General features: G+C 33.6%; 1 protein-coding gene across 1 annotated transcript in view; it reads right to left on the bottom strand.

The window, feature by feature from the left end:
- Positions 1-18,944, bottom strand: part of CHM (CHM Rab escort protein) — a 218,496-nt gene that overhangs the window by 116,615 nt on the left and 82,937 nt on the right. The window contains exons 5-8 of the mRNA XM_016213295.2: positions 12,492-12,879; positions 7,965-8,081; positions 7,335-7,455; positions 4,289-4,514 (exon numbers count right to left, since the gene is read on the bottom strand). Of these exons, the coding sequence (XP_016068781.2) occupies positions 4,289-4,514; positions 7,335-7,455; positions 7,965-8,081; positions 12,492-12,879 (852 nt within the window). The remainder of the gene's footprint in view (positions 1-4,288; positions 4,515-7,334; positions 7,456-7,964; positions 8,082-12,491; positions 12,880-18,944) is intronic.

Here is an 18,944-nt window from a genome sequence, read left to right as displayed (position 1 = left end):
GGCAACACGAGAAGAATGTGGCTCCTTTTGAATAAGGCGATGCCACAGGAAGAGGAAAAGAATGATTAAGAAAACCATAGAGCTCCCCTGTTAGTTTTCAACTGATAGGTGGATCTCTGTTCCTGAAAGATATGACACTTCCTATCCGTCCCTACTTTGGCAACTAATAACAGGAGGAAGAGCTTGTCTGGAAATACACAGACCTATCATATTCAGAATTAAGTTACTTCCAAATTTATAAAATTCTCACCTCCATTCATAAAATCACAGAGTTAAGAAATACAAATTTGAGAATATCTACTTCTAGTATACTGGACTGGAAAGTGTGAAGGGACCTCTAGTTGCAACCAAAAATAAACCTATTTCTTATATTAAACATAATTTTTGTTGCACTGCTGAGATATAAGAAAATAAGGGAAATGTCTACAGGAAACCCTCTAATCCCAAACACACACACACACACACACACACACACACACAGAGAATAAACAAACCTTTAGCTGAATTCAAAGTTTTGAGCATCAAATACTACAATTTAAAAAAATCAAATAGCCCAGCAGGGCGTGGCTCAGAGGTTGAGCGTTGACCTAGGATTCAGGCGATCGGGGTTCGATTCCCGGTCAGGGCACATGCCCGGGTTGCGGGCTCGATCAATGACTCTCTCATCATTGATGTTTCTATCTGTCTTTCTCTCTCCCTTCCTCTCTCCGAAATCAATAAAGATATAAAATAAATAAATAAAATAAATTTAAAAAAATTAAAAATCAAATATTGTTGCCTGATATCAGTGTGAGAGCTGAATCTGGGGCTCCTTCATTAATAAAGATCCTCTGAAGGGAGTGGGAATGATCTCAAGAGTTAGTGCCTTCTGGCTGAAGCACACCCAAATAATCCTTGAAGGAAAGCATCCTTAATTTGGATTCCCAGATTTTTGCAGATTAAAGTTAATGAAATATAAACTCTCAATCAAAGATAAATGTGGCACAAGGAACTAAACCATGAACATAAATCAACAGAAACAACATAGGCAGAATGTAAGATAAATATATATAAAAAAATGAACAAGAAGAAGAGAATATCAAACAGTGACACGAAAGATTTGGAGGGAGATGAAAGATAAAAATATTGAAGTGATAAACCAAAAGAGTTAAAGTATAGATTAGTCACAGGTAAAGAGAATTTTAAAAAAGGAGAATAAAAAGAAATATGAGAGAGAATACTAAGTTCTAAATGATGCCTCGTTGGGGTTCCAAAATGATGAGAGACAATGGAGGAAAAACAGTAATTGCAAAAATACTGCCTAATAATTTTCCAAAATGATAAATAACAATTCACAAATAGAGGAAATGCAATGTAGTTGCTTAAATCATAGGGAATTGTAGGTCAAATGGTTTAATACTGTTAATTTTATATGGGTCAACCTATACCATGCTAGATAAATATAAAGGAACCATAATTTCACTGGAATGAAAATGCAGAACACCAAAGACAAACTATCTTAAAAACAACTGGAGAAGAGATATATTACTTATATAAAGAAATGATAATTAACCTGACATCAAGTTTTTCAACAGCAAAAACTGAACCCAAATATCAGTGGAATAATTAAAGTACTGAGAGAATTTTTCAAAGTGGTGAGCACACAATGCAATATACAAATGATGTATTATAGAACTGTACACCTGAAACCTATATAATGCTAATAAGCAATGTCACCCCAATATATTTAATCTCAAAAAAAGTATTGCCAACCTAGAAATGCTTACGTAGCAAATCTGCACTCAAAACAAAAAGGCAAAAGTTATTTTCATATATGCAAAAACTAGGAAGCATTTACTACCAACAGACGTAAAGTAGAAGAACTTTTAAAATTATATACTTCAGAAAGAAGGAACAGACTTCTGTTGATAGGACTCACCTGCTTGGTAATAGACCAAGATTGTCAGATGGAATTAAAAATATGTAATATGCTACTTAGAGCCCTAAATACAGACTCAGAAAAGTTGAAAAATAAAGGGATGGAGAAAGATATAAAAATATAACAGGCAAATACTAAAAAGGTGGAGTAGCTATTTTAATATCAATGTAGACTTTTTAAAAAATGTATTCTTAGGAATGAAGAAAGTCATCAGATAATGTAAAATATTAAATTCATCAGGAAGATTAACAATTATAAATGTATATGACTTTAATAAATGGCCTCAAAATAAATATTAGGTAAAAACTGATAAAATTATAGAGATAAATTGACAAATCAAACATCATGAGAGATTTCAAAACATCATTCTACTATTGATAGATAAAAGAAAAAAACCCTCGCCAGACCGACATGACTCAAGAGGTCAAGTTTGATTCCCAGTCAAGGCACATGCCTGGGTTGTGGGCTTGATCCCCAGTAGGGGGTGTGCAGGAGGCACCCAATCAATTGATGTTTTTATCTCTCTCTCCCTCTCCCTTTCTCTCTCTGAAATCAATAAAAACATATTAAAAACAGAAAAAAACCCTCAATAAAAATAAAGTTTGAAAATTACAACTCAAAGCTTGACCTATTAGACTCCAAGACCAATAATTAGAGAACCCTGTACCCAGCAACTATATAAACACATTCCTCTCGAGAACACATGGAAAAATTACAAAAATTCAGGAAATACTGTCATAAAATAAAGTTCAAAGAATTAGGACCATAAAAACATAGTTTCTAGACATAATACAATTAAATGAGATAAGAGCAGAAGAAAAACAAATTAGCTCTTTTAAAACACCTCATAAGAACTCATGGGTCAATTCAAAAATAATAATGGAAATTAAGATACTTAGGACTAAAAGATAATAAAAATAATACATAATAACTGTGTAAGATTCAAAACAGTAGTGAAAACTTTATCATCATAAATGCTTATATTAGAAAATTAAAAAGATGACTGGAACTCATTAGGTTTTAGCCTCAGAACTGACATGGGCAGGAGATGAGAGGGATGAACTGAACAAAACCAAAAGAAAGAAAGAATAAAGGATATAATAAAGAGCAGAAATTAATGAACAAGGAAACAAACTATAAAAGAGAGAATCAAAAAACCCAAAAGCTGATTCTTTGAAAACATAACAGAGACTGTGAAACTTGCCCAAGTGTATATAGCTAATAAATGGAGAAGTCAGGATTTAAATCTAGGCAGTCTATCTCCACAGTCCAGATTCTTAACTACTATGCTCCACGACCTCAAAAATGCTACGCATAAAAGAAAAGATTGCAATATTTGACTACATTAATCTTAATGATATCTATGCATCATAAATACTATAAGGCAAGATATATATGACACACATAACTGAGAAAACATTAGTGTTTAGAATATATTAAAATTCAACAAATCAATAAGGAAAAGTTAACAACCCAAAGACAAATGGGCAAAAGACACTAAAAAGCATTTCCCAGAAGAGAAAACAAATAGCCAATGACCATATGAGAAGACACTCATAAGTAATCTAGGAAATGCAAAATAAAAACACAATATGATGTAATTACCAATTTGTTACTTTGTAAAGTATATGACTGTCTAACCACTATTATGTATACCTTAAACTAATACAAAATAATACTGAATGCAAACTGTAATTGAAAAACAAAATTTAAAAACATACAGTGTGACAGTATTTTATGTGAGGGAGATTGACAAAAATTAGGAAGTTTGATAATACCAAATATTGGCAAAGATGCAGAGCTGTGGGAATTCTGACATACTGCTAGGGGAATGTAAACTGATATAACTTTCTGGAGAAAAAACTGGGCACTATCTTGTATAAACATTCATATATTCCATGACTCAGGAATTTCATTCCTAGGTATGTATCCTGGAGAAACTCTTTAATATGTATATCCTGAAACACATACAAGACTGTTAATAAAAACAAAAAACTGGTAATGTCTGGTATCCATCAACAGAAAAATGGAAAAATAAATTGTGCTATATTCACAATATACAATTCACAATGTATAGCAATGAAAATCAATTAACTATGATTATACTACAAGGATGACACTTTGAAAGATAATATTGAGTGGAAAAAGAAATTTATAGTATGATTCTATTTTTAAAGCTCAAAAACAGGACAAACTGAACATATCATTTAGGTAGTAGGTAGGACGGCAGGATGTTTATAAGAGAGAGAATAACAAAATATATGTTCACAAATACTAAATCCTGAGCAAATCTCATTTTTGTCTTTCTAATTTTATCTCTTATTCAAGTAACACCTTAACAAGAAACAAGAGAACCAATGGCAGTCTTACCTGCAGAAACACTGAGGGAGTTCCCCTTGGCCATATAAAGGAAACAAAAACGGAGTGTTGCCATACCGCCCAAGACAGTGAAGAAAGTTTCTGGTAGCTTTGAGACCATCTATAGTACTGCTGGTTGTCTCTGATGTCATTGCAATTGAATGCAGAACAAAATGTTGGAGGTTGGGAGTTAATTTTTGAGTTTTTAAATATTCAGAAAATGCAATCTCCTCATAGGCTATGAAAAGAAAAATGAAAAATTATCAATTAAAATCAGAACCAAACTTCAATTTAAAATCACTGCACAAAAATGAGACCAAGTCTGTCTTAAACACTTGGCAAAGGACATGGGTGGCAATGATATTACATTTTGGACAGAGACCAGTGGTTTAGGGGGGGAAACTAGAAATCTCACTATCCTAATTGAATTGATGGCACAATGTTTAAGCTTTAAATAATGAACCTATGTTTAGTATTTTACCAATTCAATAAGTAGAAAAGCATTAAATAACTCATTAACCATCACAATTGTTTTCTGAGGTTGGCAATAATCTTACATTATCATTAAAACTGCAGAAACACACACACACACACACACACACACACATATAAAACACATAGACATAGACAACAGTGTGGTGACAGCCAGAGGGAAAGTGGGGTGAGGGTTATGTGGAGGTGGGGAAAGGGGAGAAAAATGGGGACAGAAAGAGACTTCGCTTGGAATGATGGATGCATGACGCAGTGTGCAGATGACATGTTGTTGAATGGTACACTTGAAACTTATATGATTTTGTGAACCAATGTCACCCAAATAAAATCAATTAAAAGCTAAAATAAAACTGCAGAATAATACCAATAACTATATTTTGAAATATTAAACAAGACAAAGGGCTCATTTTTGATGACAATAATAATAGAGCAATACTTGATTTTTTGAAATATATATATTTTTATTAAAACTAGGAACAATGAACTGACTAAAAAGTAATAAAGCTTCGCCCGGCCAGTGTTGCTCAGTTGAGCATCCACCCATGAACCAGGAGGTCACGGTTTGATTCCCAATCAGGGTATATGCCCAGGTTGCAGGCTGGAGCTCAGTAGGGGCGTACAGGAGGCAGCCAACCAATGATTCTCTCTCATTGATGTTTTTCTCCCTCTCACCTCCTCTCTCTGAAATCAATAAAAACTTATTTAAACAAAAAAGTAATGAAACTTAATTTCTTTGTGGCTAGTGGAATCAGTCTTACTGCTTTATAATCACACCACAAAAGATAAGGGATCCCTAAAAACTATTTCTTTAAACCAATAACAGAAAAAGTGTAATTGGACTGTTAGTGTTAGGAAATAACAGTCAATTCTATGATAAAAGACAAAAAACTTCATAGAAATTATTTATATAAACAAATAAAAATTTACTGAGAAAATATGTTTACACCATTATGGAGAACAATTTGGCAGTATCTAGTGGACCTGAAGCTTTAAGAGCAAAAGCTACACTTTTTTAAAAATTGAATTTGAGGTGACATCGGTTCACAAAACCATACAAATTTCAAGTGTACAACTCAACACATCATCTGCACATCTAGTAAAAAAAACAACTGCTATAGTTCTCATTGTAACTTTATAGATGAATTGGCAACAGTATGTTCTTATTTTGGATAACATTTACACTCCAATGCCCTTAAAGTATAAAGCTATGTTACTGAAGTGGTATATTCAATTTTCAACAGTGAAGTAACTGGCCCCAGATCACACAGTGAAATAGATCAAAGCCAAGACTAGAAACCACGTCTTCTAATACAGTGGTTTCCACCATACCACCTAGACTTTTTTTAAAAATCAATCAAAATAAATAATTCAATATTCCAAGCACAAGTAATCCTGTAAAAATGAAAAACTATAATATTTTATTACTGATGAAAAAAATTAATGGAACAATGCAAAAGAATACGGTAGTTTCTCCCTTATCCATGGGTCCATTTTCCATGGTTTCAGTTACCCACAATCAACAGCACTCGGAAAATATTAAATGGAAAATTCCAAAAATAAGCAATTCATAAATTTTACATTGCACACAGTTCTCAGGAGCATGATGAAATCTTGTACTGTCCTGATCTGCGCCCCCCATTCCACCCTGGACAGGAATCAGCCCCTTGGTCCAGCATGTTCACACTGCATAAGCTGTGAGTTATTCACTTAGTAGCCATCTCAGGTATCAGATCAAATGTCTCAGTATTGCCGTGCTTGTGTTCAAGTAACTCTTATTATATTTAATAACGGCCCCAAAGAGAAAGAGTAGTGATGCTGGCAATTTGTAATGTCAAAGAGAAGCCATAAAGTGTATATATGTATAGGAAAAAACCTAGTGTACATAGTGTTTGCTACTATCTGCAGTTTCAGGAATCCACTGAGGCTCTTGGAACATCCTTTGTGAATAACGGGGGCAACTGTATCATCTACAAAGAACCAGTTGACAAAAATATTTAATTAATGAGAATAAAAATTAACACACAGCTCAGCATTTCTTCAATAATAAAAATATTCTAGCCCGGCCGGGCATGGCTCAGCGGTTGAGCGTCGACCTAGGATCCAGGCGATCGGGGTTCGATTTCTGGTCAGGGCACATGCCCGGGTTGCGGGCTCAATCAGTGACTCTCTCATCATTGATGTTTCTATTTCTCTCTCTCGCTCTCCTTTCCTCTCTCCGAAATCAATAAAGATATATTTAAAAAAATAAAATAAAATAAAATGGTTAAGATGGTAAATTAAAAAAATATATATTCTATAGCAGCACTGTAGACACAATAGCTACTAGCCACATGTGGCTACTGAACACTTGAAATGTCGCTAGCGTGACTGAGGAATTGAATTTTACATTTTATTTAATTTTAATTAAAGTTTAAATAGCTACATGTTGCTAATGGCTAACCTAGTAGATAGTGCACAGTAAGAATGTATTTTAAAAGAGTAATAAGTGGCTCACATTAAAGCAAGCATATTAAAATAATAAGAAAGCTCAAATAATTAGGTAACAAAATTTAATGAAAAACGATACCTTTATATTCATCAAGATGTTCCTCATACTCCATACAAAATGTAAGAAACTTCATTAGCATTCGCTTTTCTACCATAGTAAGTTGTTTGCTATTAAAGACATCTGCTCTTGAACAAGGAACCTGAAACACATGATTTTAATTTAAAAAACTACTTCCTAGTGATAAACAAGGATTCCAAAATATATTTTTTCCTTTAAGTATAACAAGATTATTATTTCCATTCTAGTCAGGCTGTGTCACATTACCTTCCATCAGTTCTAATAGCATCTCTGTTGACTTCAGAGCTAATTAAACTGTAAGCCCTCTTACTTAATCTCCCAAGCTGCTCCTTATGCCATTAAAAGGCCAGTGGCATGTCAGCCCTAACTGGGAACAAATGGCAGCTCAAATCCAGCAATGCTTCCCAAAATTATCACTTTCTCAACACCAAGATCAAGCTGCAGAAGAACTCCTGATAAAATGAACACATTTGAATTGAGCAATTTTTTACTATTTACATTTGTAAATCATCATGCAGGACTGGGATTTTCTCCTTTACTAGGAAAATAATCTTATTTTGCTTATCCTTCCAAAGCAAACCATAATAACTTAAGCTCATATCCAGTTACAATACTTGATCAGCATAGTACCTGTTCCACTCTTCCTTCTCGAAATGCAAGAATCCTGGTAATATTTTTGAACTCTGCATAGCGACTGACATTAGATTTGATTAGAAGATCAATTAGCAATCCTCGAGAATACAGCAGCTATACAAAGAAAATATTTTAGATGATGAAATAAAAGGTGAAATAGTGGAAAAATTGATAACTACCAAATAAAGTTATATAATTTTATTATATTTTAAAATAATTGTAAAAAGCATTATACCTATTAATGTTTTAATACATAACATATTATAGGCTCACAATTGATTATTTGAAATTCAAAATACAAAAAACTCAGGAATCCAAAGTTTTTTCATAACTGGTTTGGCAACAAAACCTGATCCAAATGGGTATAAGGCTCTTCTTTCTGCCTTTCTCCCACTTAATGTGAATGTTCATATATCTGACAACAGAAATATTAATATGTTTAATTAAAGACTGCCTCCTCAGACTCTGCTAAAAATGTTACATCATATATAGCATATCAGCACATGTATTATATTACTTTCTAAAATACATATTTTCATTAAATGTATTGGGGTGACATTGGTTAATAAAATTATATAGGTTTTAAGTGTACAACTCTATAATACATTATCTGTACATTGTATTGTGTCTTCACCATCCAAAGTCAAGAGTCCTTTCATCACCATTCATTTCCCCTTTACACTCTTTTACCTCCCTCCAACCCCCTTTTCCTCCGGCAATCAACATACTGTTGTCTGTGTTCATTAGGTTTTGTGTAGGGGTTTTTGGTTTTGTTTTTTGCTTAATCTAAAATACATATTTTTAAATCTGAATAACAGAACAGGCCCCAAGGGTTTTGGATAAGGAACTGTAGCCTTATAAGGCCAGGTGGTTATTAAGAAACTAGCTCACTGGATCTCTTCATTAATGAAAAAAGAAAAAGATTGGTTATGCATTTCTATGGAAAGAGTCAAATTATAAGGTCCCTCTGTAATCCCAACAGTCTAGATTTATCTGAGATATGTCTTTCTCAGAAAGGGAGGATGATAGTTACTGCCAGCATACATATGAAGGATTGATTTCATCTTTCAACATCTTTCATAACCAATATCAGAGAAATAAAAACAATTTCAATAGTATTAACTAGCATGTTTTAAATTTAACCATATGGTTAAATGCAACAGATCTGGCTACTTTCTATATTGAGATACTCTTAAGTGACTATAACTCAATTAAATGTTAAAAATTTAAATGTTACATCTGTAATAAGGAAAAGAAAAATTTAAAAATTAGCTTTACCTCAAAGAAAAAGGGAATTTCAAAATCAATCTAAACAATTAGACTGAGTATCCATGAGGCCAGCAAAGAATTTCTGTTAATTATCAGTTAGGTGAATTTATATAAACTAACCATTAGTCCAGCATTATGCAGAACAAGAAAAATTGGCATTTGCGTTTTTTTAAACTAATCCGATTTCACTGACCAAATTATGGCATATTACTCCATTACTTTCAGCCTAATATACTACACAACTGATATAAGCCCATGTTTTTGAGAATATACTGCAAAGTCTTAATTCAATAATTATAATTAAAAAGATGCTTCAAATAACTCATGTGTTTAAAAATACTTGAGATTCAGTGTTCCCTCAGTAGTCATAATAATTTCACAAATATTAATATATCAAACATAAAATGCATGTACACTTAATGAGAGCTAATAAAGCTTAAGATTTAATGCCAGCTTTTAAAATAATGCATTTAAGATATCAGTCAAGTGAAAATACATTTCAATTAAAGCTATTCTAAACTTTTGTCTGAAGCTTAGAAATAATGAATATGTTACCATATTTAAACTTAAGCCTCTTTTTCACCACTCTCTAATCTACCACAGCAATTTCACAGTGGTGAGAGAGAGGCTAAAGAATACTTCAATTTGATTAAAATAATGAGAACTAGATTTAATAATTAATCATTTTTGCTTCACATGGCCTGCTGCTTCCATAATTAGTAAGGTTATGGACATTTTTAGAATTGAGTTTTAATTGTAAGAACTTCATCTTTGATAATCTTGTCTATTAGTCTAAGCAGTATAACACTATAAAGTATTTTGTTTAGCTAGCCTACCCTGAGCTTTAAGATCACTTTTTAATAGGCTGCATACATAGACGTGTTTTGTAAACCAAAGCACCACATGAGACAGAATGCATGTACAAATGTCAAGTAGTTTGGAGATATAAAACTGAACTTTAGGAAAAAGTAGGGCTTGTGGAAGGTATTTTTGGCAATCATTCTAAGCTTAGATATAATAACTGAAACTTTGGAACAGATAAAATTTCCAAGAAGTGACTGATTGGCCCAATATCATACAATACAATGCTTCCCACACAATAGGTACTCAATAAATGTTCTCTAAATAACTAACATTAAAAAATGATAATAAGCCTCTTGTATTGCTATGGCTGTACATTCTTTAGCTACTCCTGCTTTTGTAGGATGAGTACAGTAAATTATTACTGGTTATTTAAATGAACCCATGAAACTATGCAGAACAAAGTACAATTGCCTTGATACCTCTCAAGATGTTTGTTTTTAATTTTCCCTAAGAGAACCATTATTATAAACCATTCAAACTCATGAAAATACCCAGAAATCTTCTTCAGTCTCCTGAAATATCTTAGCATCTAATAAATTATCTCCCTCTCCACTCTAACCATCATTCATTTTCTTATAGAACTAAATAGTTTCCTACACTAATTCCAAAAATGAAAAACCAATGTCTTCTACCATTTTCCTTTGCAAGATTTATACTGTATTTCAGTTACCCTAAAGGTTGTAGAGGCTTTTGTGAACTAGCCTTGATGCTTAACCATTATTTATTTCATTGTTTATTTAAGTAAGGCATTCCATATTCCAAGTCTAATTCAAAACGTAATTTTCGGAACGAAACATATTTGTTACTTGACATCCAGTTGTTTATTTTGTTGTTTTTTGAGATTTCTAGAGTTTATTTATTTTTTAATTTATCTTTATTGTTGAAAATATTACAGATGTCCCCCTTTTCCTCCCATTGACCCTCTCCAACCTGCTCCCATGTCCTCCAGGCCCTCAACTCACTATTGTCTATGTCCATGGGTTATGCACATATGCACGTAAGTTCTTTGGTTAATCTCCTCCCTCCTGCCCTCTCCCTTCTCTCTGAAATACGTCAGTCTGTTGCATGATTCAATGTCTCTGGATCTCTTTTGTTCATCAGTTTATTTTGCTCATTAGATACCACATCTAAGTGAGATCATGCGATACTTGTCTTTCTCTGACTGGCTTATTTCATTTAGCATAATACTCTCCAGGTCCCACCATGCTGTCCGAAAGGGTTTTTTGTTTGTGTTTCTTAAAACTAATTCCTGCTCATGAAAACAGGAGGTCTATTAGTGAGCTATGATTAAACTTCCACCCACAAATCAATAGCAAAGGTAACATGGAAAGAAGATGGAGAAAGAGAAAGTACAGAAATACAAAGTAGGAGCAAGGCAGTAGCTAACTCCCACCAGAACAGAATCAGACACGGGGCTATGCGAAAGAAACAGCGGATAGTAAAGAGGTGCTCGGATCTTTAGGCATCCAGTTCAAAGAGAGTAGCAGCATGAGGGTATGGGATTGTATCGATAAAATGTAAGGAGCATGCAATTAGTTCCTCTCGTTATTCTATAACTTGGAACTTGAAGAGAGCACATTAACTTGAAAAGCCTAGGTTTGCGGGTAGATTGAAGTTATTCACTACCCTCTCCTACTTCTACTTCTACTTCTTTTCAATGTCTCATTGTTTGTCCTCAACTTATGGGACTTGGTCTCTGTTTCTTTATATTTTCACTCAGCCTTATAGCGTAACTCTTTAAGGTCATTATCCTTTATCTTACTGGTTTTCTATTCTTTTGTACTCAATTGGCCTTGCTTTCTATAAACCCAGTGCAACACTGTACCCTCCTAAGACTCAGACACTGACGTAACATTAGAGTTAAGGATGGAAACATAACCAAAGACAATAGCATTCTTCCCAGCCTCCCTGACCCCACTACAATTAAATAATCCTCTAAAGTCCTCACACCTGAACAAATAATTTTCAAAAATGCATTGTTGTTTTTTTTCAGAATGTTCATTATCACAACGATGTTAAAACAGTTACTATATATATACAGGCTAAAAAAAAGTTCACTTAATAGACTGACTATAAATAACATAAATCTGTAATTAGGATCATTAGAATTTTTCTCTTGATAGACTTCAAATCCATGCAGTAGGAGAATATTAGGGTAGATTTGTGCTCTAGTACGAAAGTATCTTTGCAATACAGTACCAAGCATTTTTAATTTGTTTAACCTGTATTTAAAGAGTGTAAAAACTGCTGATATTACATTTTTATAAAACAAATGTTCTACACTTCACAGAAAAAAAATTATAAAAATTGTGTTCATTGGCCAAGATGCTATTTTCAATCAACTGAAAGTTAGTATTGTTCTATGACAAGATGGGTTAAATTAGTACTTACTTTTGATACCAAATCGATATTAAATTTCCTGCCTTGTTTAACAATTTGGGAGTAAGTAATCCTATTTTTCTTTGGTTGTTCTGTGATGTCTTCTGCTACAGGCACATTTTCACTTGTTCCCTCTTCTGAAGTTGACGGCACACAAGTTTTATCATCACAATGGTTTCCTTTCTCCCCTGTCACTTCAACATCATTCACTTCGAGGGCACTCCCAGCATCACGGCTTGGGGTTTGTTCTGTGGGCACTTCACTGCTCACAGTGCTTAATGACTTATCTTCTGTAGGCAGGCAGGCAGAATTTTCCGCTTCTGTGGAGTTTGCAGATGACACTGAAGCGTGATTTTTCTGCAGTGCACCAACTTCTTCGACACTTTCATGGAAATCCTGACTAATGAGAAATTATAATAATAGTCAACACCACATTTCTGATAATTGTACTTGGTCGCAATTTTATATTTTAACTTTTAATGACAATTTTTATTTCCTTACCCCATTGAATCTTATCAAGTTCAAGTTCACTGTATGTTTTGCCTTCTGTGACCCACACATTAAATATTCATCTGCTCAGGTTTCAATACAGTATGAAACATAATTAAAATTTGAAAAACACACAAATATTTCAGGGTTTAGCAGACAGTGTCACATGTACAGTTTTGATAATTTTTTTGCCTTTTATTTTTTTTAATTTTCCTTTTTATTGAATTTATTGGGGTGACACTGGTCAACAAAATTATACATGTTTCAGATGTACAATTCTATAACAATTCTATAACATCATCTGTACACTGTATTGTGTGTTTACCACCCCAAGGCAAGTCTCCGTCCATCACCTTTTCTCCCCGATACCCTCTTCTATCTTACCGCCCCTCCTCCCCCCAGCAAGCACCACACTGTTGTCCTTGTCCAGTTTTTTCTCTTTTAAAGCAGGCAGGGGAACTGCTTTTTTCTAAACAAATCAAAATAGTGCTCAAGAACTAACAACGGCTCACACCTGTTAGAATGGCCATTATCAACACGACAAGAAATAACAAGTGTTGGAGAGGTTGTGGAGAAAAAGGAACCCTCATTCACTGCTGGTGGGCATGTAACCAGGTACAGCCACCAGAGAAAACAGCTGCTCACGAAATTAAAAACAGAGTTACCATATGGCCCAGCAACCCCTCTTCTGGGTATCTACCTAAAAAACGGAAAACATTTATTTATAAATATATGTACTCCTATGTTCACTGCAGCATTATTCAGTGTCCAGACATGGAAACAACTGAAATGTCCTTCAGTAGATGACTGGGTAAAGATGTGCTACATATACACAATGGAATGCTACTCAGCCATAAGAAAAGATGAAATATTGCCACTTGACAACATGGATGGACCTGGAGAATATTATGCCAGTGAAATAAGTCAGTCAGAAAAAGCTAAGAACCATATGATTTCACTCATATGTGGGGATATAAACTGAAACTCATGGACACAGACAGCAGTGTGGTGGTTGCCAGAGGGAAGGGGGAAGGAGGGCAGTAAAGGGTACAAGGGGCCACATATATGGTGACGGAAGATGATTTGACTGTGGGTGGTGGGTACATAATGCAATATACAGATTATGCATCACAGAAATGTACACTTAAAACCTATATAATCTTATTAACGAATATCACCACAATAAATTTAATAAAAAAATAAAATAATGATGGAAATTTTTTTTAAACATCTAAACTCTACTGCATAAAAATCTTCCTGTTCCTGTCTCTAAACCAAATCACATTCTTTACCTACTATCTTCCGGTCTCATCTCACCTACTTTCCAACATGGCATCTCTAATTCTTAATTTATCAACTCTAATCTCCATGTTTTGGTCCATATCATTTGTTTATTCTGGGTTATTCTTTCCACTCCTCATAACATAATTCCCCCATCCCCAAACAATGATGTACTTCAACAAGTCACCCACTCTAAGAAAAAGTTTAAGTTTCACTTTGAAGAAGTTGTCCCTAACCCAAGCACACTCATCATTCTATTACTCCATGCCTCCATAATACACACATGAAGTTTACCTTGTGTTCATTTATCAGTTCCTTTTTAAGTCATTTGGTTGTCCAGGATATGCTTTATCTTCTGAATCATACTTTAATTCTCAAGGGAAGAACCTAGCATCTCTTATTGCACTGTTTTATAACCATGGTATCTAATAAACAAGCAAGGGATGGCAGTGTGTGTGTGTGTGTGTGTGTGTGTGTGTGTGTGTGTGTGTGTGTGTGTGAGAAACAAATTTATTTGTAGGAAACACAAAAAATTAGGCCAGGAAAAATCAATAAATTGTAAATAAATTGTGCAGTGAAAAAAAAAGGGCATTATTAAAATTAACACAATAAACACTGCAATAAAAAAAGGGTTAAGTGGGAGAAAATAATATTTTAAATGTCAAGAAATAAAATTCCATGCTATTTTTAATGTTACAATCTAGTAATTTTAATTAAATATAATGAAAAAAAGGACTTGACATTATTAATATTATGACCATACTTTTCAGATCTAGGAAACTATTGTCAGGAAAGCTCTAGTCCTAGATGCATTATTTTTCAGATATTAGGCAACTAGGAATCTCTCAGATTCCCCACCTATAAAATGGAGGTCATTCCATCTTCCTTACTTTTCATGAGGCTGTCATAAGATAATGAGCTACCATATATGAGAAGTAATTTATAAACTCTAAAAGGTTGTACTAACATGAAATTAATCAAATATAAGATATTGTTAAACTCCTCACCGTTAACAGGCAACTCAAAATACATGCACCTAGGTTTTCTGAGAACACATGTTGAAAGCTCTTTGGCCACATAACCACACAACAGCACCATTGATATTAGTGACATTCAAAATGCAGGAGGATCGCCCAGCCACACGTGGCTCAGCGGTTGAGCGTCGACCTAGGATCCAGGAGATCGAGGTTCGATTCCCGGTCAGGGCACATGCCCGGGTTTCGGGCTGCAGCCAATCAATGACTCTCTCATGATTGATGTTTCTGTCTCTCTCTCTCTCCCTTCCTCTCTCTGAAATCAATAAAGATATATTTTTAAAAAATGCAGGAGGATCATATGAAATGCTATTTGTATATTTTCTACAAAATTTTTCATGCTCTGTATTCACTTTTATTATTTTGAAAACTAATGAACCAAAGTGTGTTCCATGAAGGATCTAAAGTAACAACTTTCAGCAAAAGCCCCATGCCTAAAGATTAAACTGAGAAATAATAACATAATTAATTACACTTCACAGATAAGACAGAATATGGCAACTTCTCTTATTACAGACCATGATGATGACACCATGAAAATTGAGCACAGCAATTGATCTAGTCAGTGGCTCTCTACTGTATTCTGAGAAAGGAGACTTTGCACAATGAATAAAATGCACTAACCAATCTGGAATATATAAGTCAAAATACTTAAATAAAGGTATAAGTGTAAGGAAAGAAATTGTTTTTTGTGAATTTGTTTGACATCCATAAGCTATTAAGTTTTACTGTTCTCAGCATCATAATTTGGTAAAATCTCTAGCACTATGTAAAACATATGCATTAAAAACACAGTAGTGTCCTTACTTTCCATTTAAAAAAGTCACAATAGTATAAAAATTCTTCCAAAATTGAATTTAATATCTACCTAGAAGTTATAAAGACACCAGAAAATTCCAAAACTTAAACTTCACACCATTCCTAAGTAAGCAAAATTCTGTTCTTCATTTATCTTTCCTCAAATTTAAAACTTTATATTGTGGTAAAAAATTTTCTTAACACAAAATAATTCAACCTTTTGAAGCAAACTTCAGAACAAAATAACAACTCAATTTTATCAATTTAAAATATCTAAAAAGTATAAAAACACATTTGCCAGTTGAAAATGAATGCCACTGGATTATGTGCTCTCAAAGGAATCTTTGAGTTCTAATGGTACTATAATTTTAACATATAAAGGAAAAAATCTGCCTCATTAGTTTATATAAAAATGTTCAATAAAATAGATTTCACAAATGAAATTTTAACATTATTTATATTGCTAATTTGAATTTCAAAGGGCATTTACAATACAACAATATTTTTGAAATAATTTTACTTAACTGCAACTGCTGAATACTGCTTTGTATAATGCATGTTTTACTAATTGCCAAAAATTATATATAACCTTGATAATTTGGGGGAGTATAAATTCTGATATTATCTAGTATTGCTTATCAATTAATGGTAGTAACAAAAGAACACCTCAAAGTGAATGTGTCTTATTAATGCCTTGTAACAGTCAGCCTTTTAGATGAGTCAAATGAAAAATTACCAGCCAGCTGGTTAATTTATCCAGCACAGGTGTTCACTATTTATTTTTCAGTCATTTGCACCTTTTCTCCCCAGTACAGCTTGCTGAATAAAGAGTATTCCTTTACTCTGATGTATGCACTTTGTTGTAAGGCCATTCATTTCTGACTTACATATTATACGTTATACCGCTACCCAGCTGTTTATTCCTGCAAATAAATGTTTATGATTACTCATAAGAGTTACAAAAATTGCACTATCCAAAAGTTGTTGTTCCAGAAAATAGTAATATAAAACACCACTATAATCAATTTTGAATTGCTACAACATAATATATTGGTAGCTATATTTCACTATTTATTACCAACTTAAAATGTTAACTCATACTGTAGAATATAGCAGAAATATCAACCTCCTGTCACCTTCTCCAAGAACAAAATTTCATAAGGTGGGGTATAGAGCAGGTAGTTGGCTGCCTAATCAGCAACCATTAATTGCCCTCTACCTCCCTGACACAAGAGCTGGAATTTTGTTCCAATATCAGGTAGAAGGTGCCCAGAACTAGGGGATAGATCATGGCTGATCAAAAACAATTATGGTAATTTTACTAACCTTTGCTAGGCATTGCTTTTGGAGTGATCAGGTTTTGTAGTTTTAGTCACAGACACAAGGAAGAGTCTGGTGGGGACTCTTGGTAAAAATTCTCTAGTATAATAATAGCAAAAAATGCACACACATGTTAAGAAAAACTCTCCCACTTCTTTCTATTTTTAGAGATTTTTTTGTGTGAAAACATATTTGGAATCATGGCAACCATCCTATAACTCTGGACAGAAAACTAAGAGAAATGCAGAGCATGTATCCCAGAATTCCAATGTGATTACGATGTTCAATTAACAAATTCTCCAATGACCGAACTACTGACATACTCACCTGCTCATGTGCCAACTCTCCTACCCACCTATCCATCTACTTGTTTAAACCACTTTTAGTTGGGTATGTGTCACTTGCAGCCTAAAACAAACTTATCTGCACACAGTATTAAATAATAGCTTTGTCTGATGGAAAAAAATATAAAATTTTAAATTACTATTAGAATAATATGTTTATTTTGGAATCGATGCACTAGAGTTGGTTCATCTGCTCATCTAAGGCTCAAGTGTTCATACTGCTTTAGCATTATTTATGCCAGAAAAAGGAAAACAATGTTCAATATTATGCAAAGAACAGGGCAGAAAAGGCACAAGTTCTTGTCACTGTTTCAGAAAGATAAAATCTCTTCTTACTAAACAAACTACATGGCATTATGCAATTAACAGGCAACAATTTTTTACCTAAGAATTGTCTGAGTTTGTGCGACTTAAGTGTGAATTAATGTATTACGCCTTTTCATAGCCTGTTAAACGTTTAGAAGCAGAAATAGTAGATGCTTTCTGCTCTCCCATATAAGCAACAAAAACATCCTGTGGCATACACAGTCACAACAACTAAAAGATACTGGATTCATCCCTTATTTTCCTAACACTGGGAGGTAAGCACTTTAATTCCACATCATACATATGACTACTTTACAGTACTAAGTAGTATTCTAGGGATTTGAAAAAGGAAATCCATTTTAGGTTCTAATCTTTAAATAAAACAGTTTATTCACTTGGTGGAAAAGCTCCCTTGATGTGCACACATGTATTTATCTGTTGCATGAAATACAACATGATACAATGGAAACAACACAAGTTTTTGAGTTAGACAGACATGGAATGAAGTCTGGCTCTTCTACCTATGCCTCCCTGCAACCTTCAGGTTAACTGTAAGTAAAATATAGTGACAACTCATGTGCACTGCCGTGGCACAGATTAAATTAAATTGAATTAAATACAATATGTAAAGCACCAGGTTACAGCAGTTGCCACAAACATAATATCCAATAAATGCTAGACCTTTTACACTTCTTTTCCATAACTCAATAGCATAATTACAAATTCTCTCAATGAAAAATAATCAATGTATAGCAAAAGTATTTCTGGACCAAACTAAAAATTATTCCACTTATTTCAAGCAGTATTCAGGATAACAAAGCTGTACTATAACAAAATAATGTGGATAATTCTTTAGAGAGTTTGTGATACCTGGACTAAATTTCTATTTTATT

This window comes from Miniopterus natalensis, chromosome X (assembly GCF_054644295.1).
Source record: "Miniopterus natalensis isolate mMinNat1 chromosome X, mMinNat1.hap1, whole genome shotgun sequence".
NCBI lineage: Eukaryota > Metazoa > Chordata > Mammalia > Chiroptera > Miniopteridae > Miniopterus > Miniopterus natalensis.
Note: the sequence above shows the minus strand (reverse complement) of the source record. Positions and strands in the feature narration are given on the sequence as shown.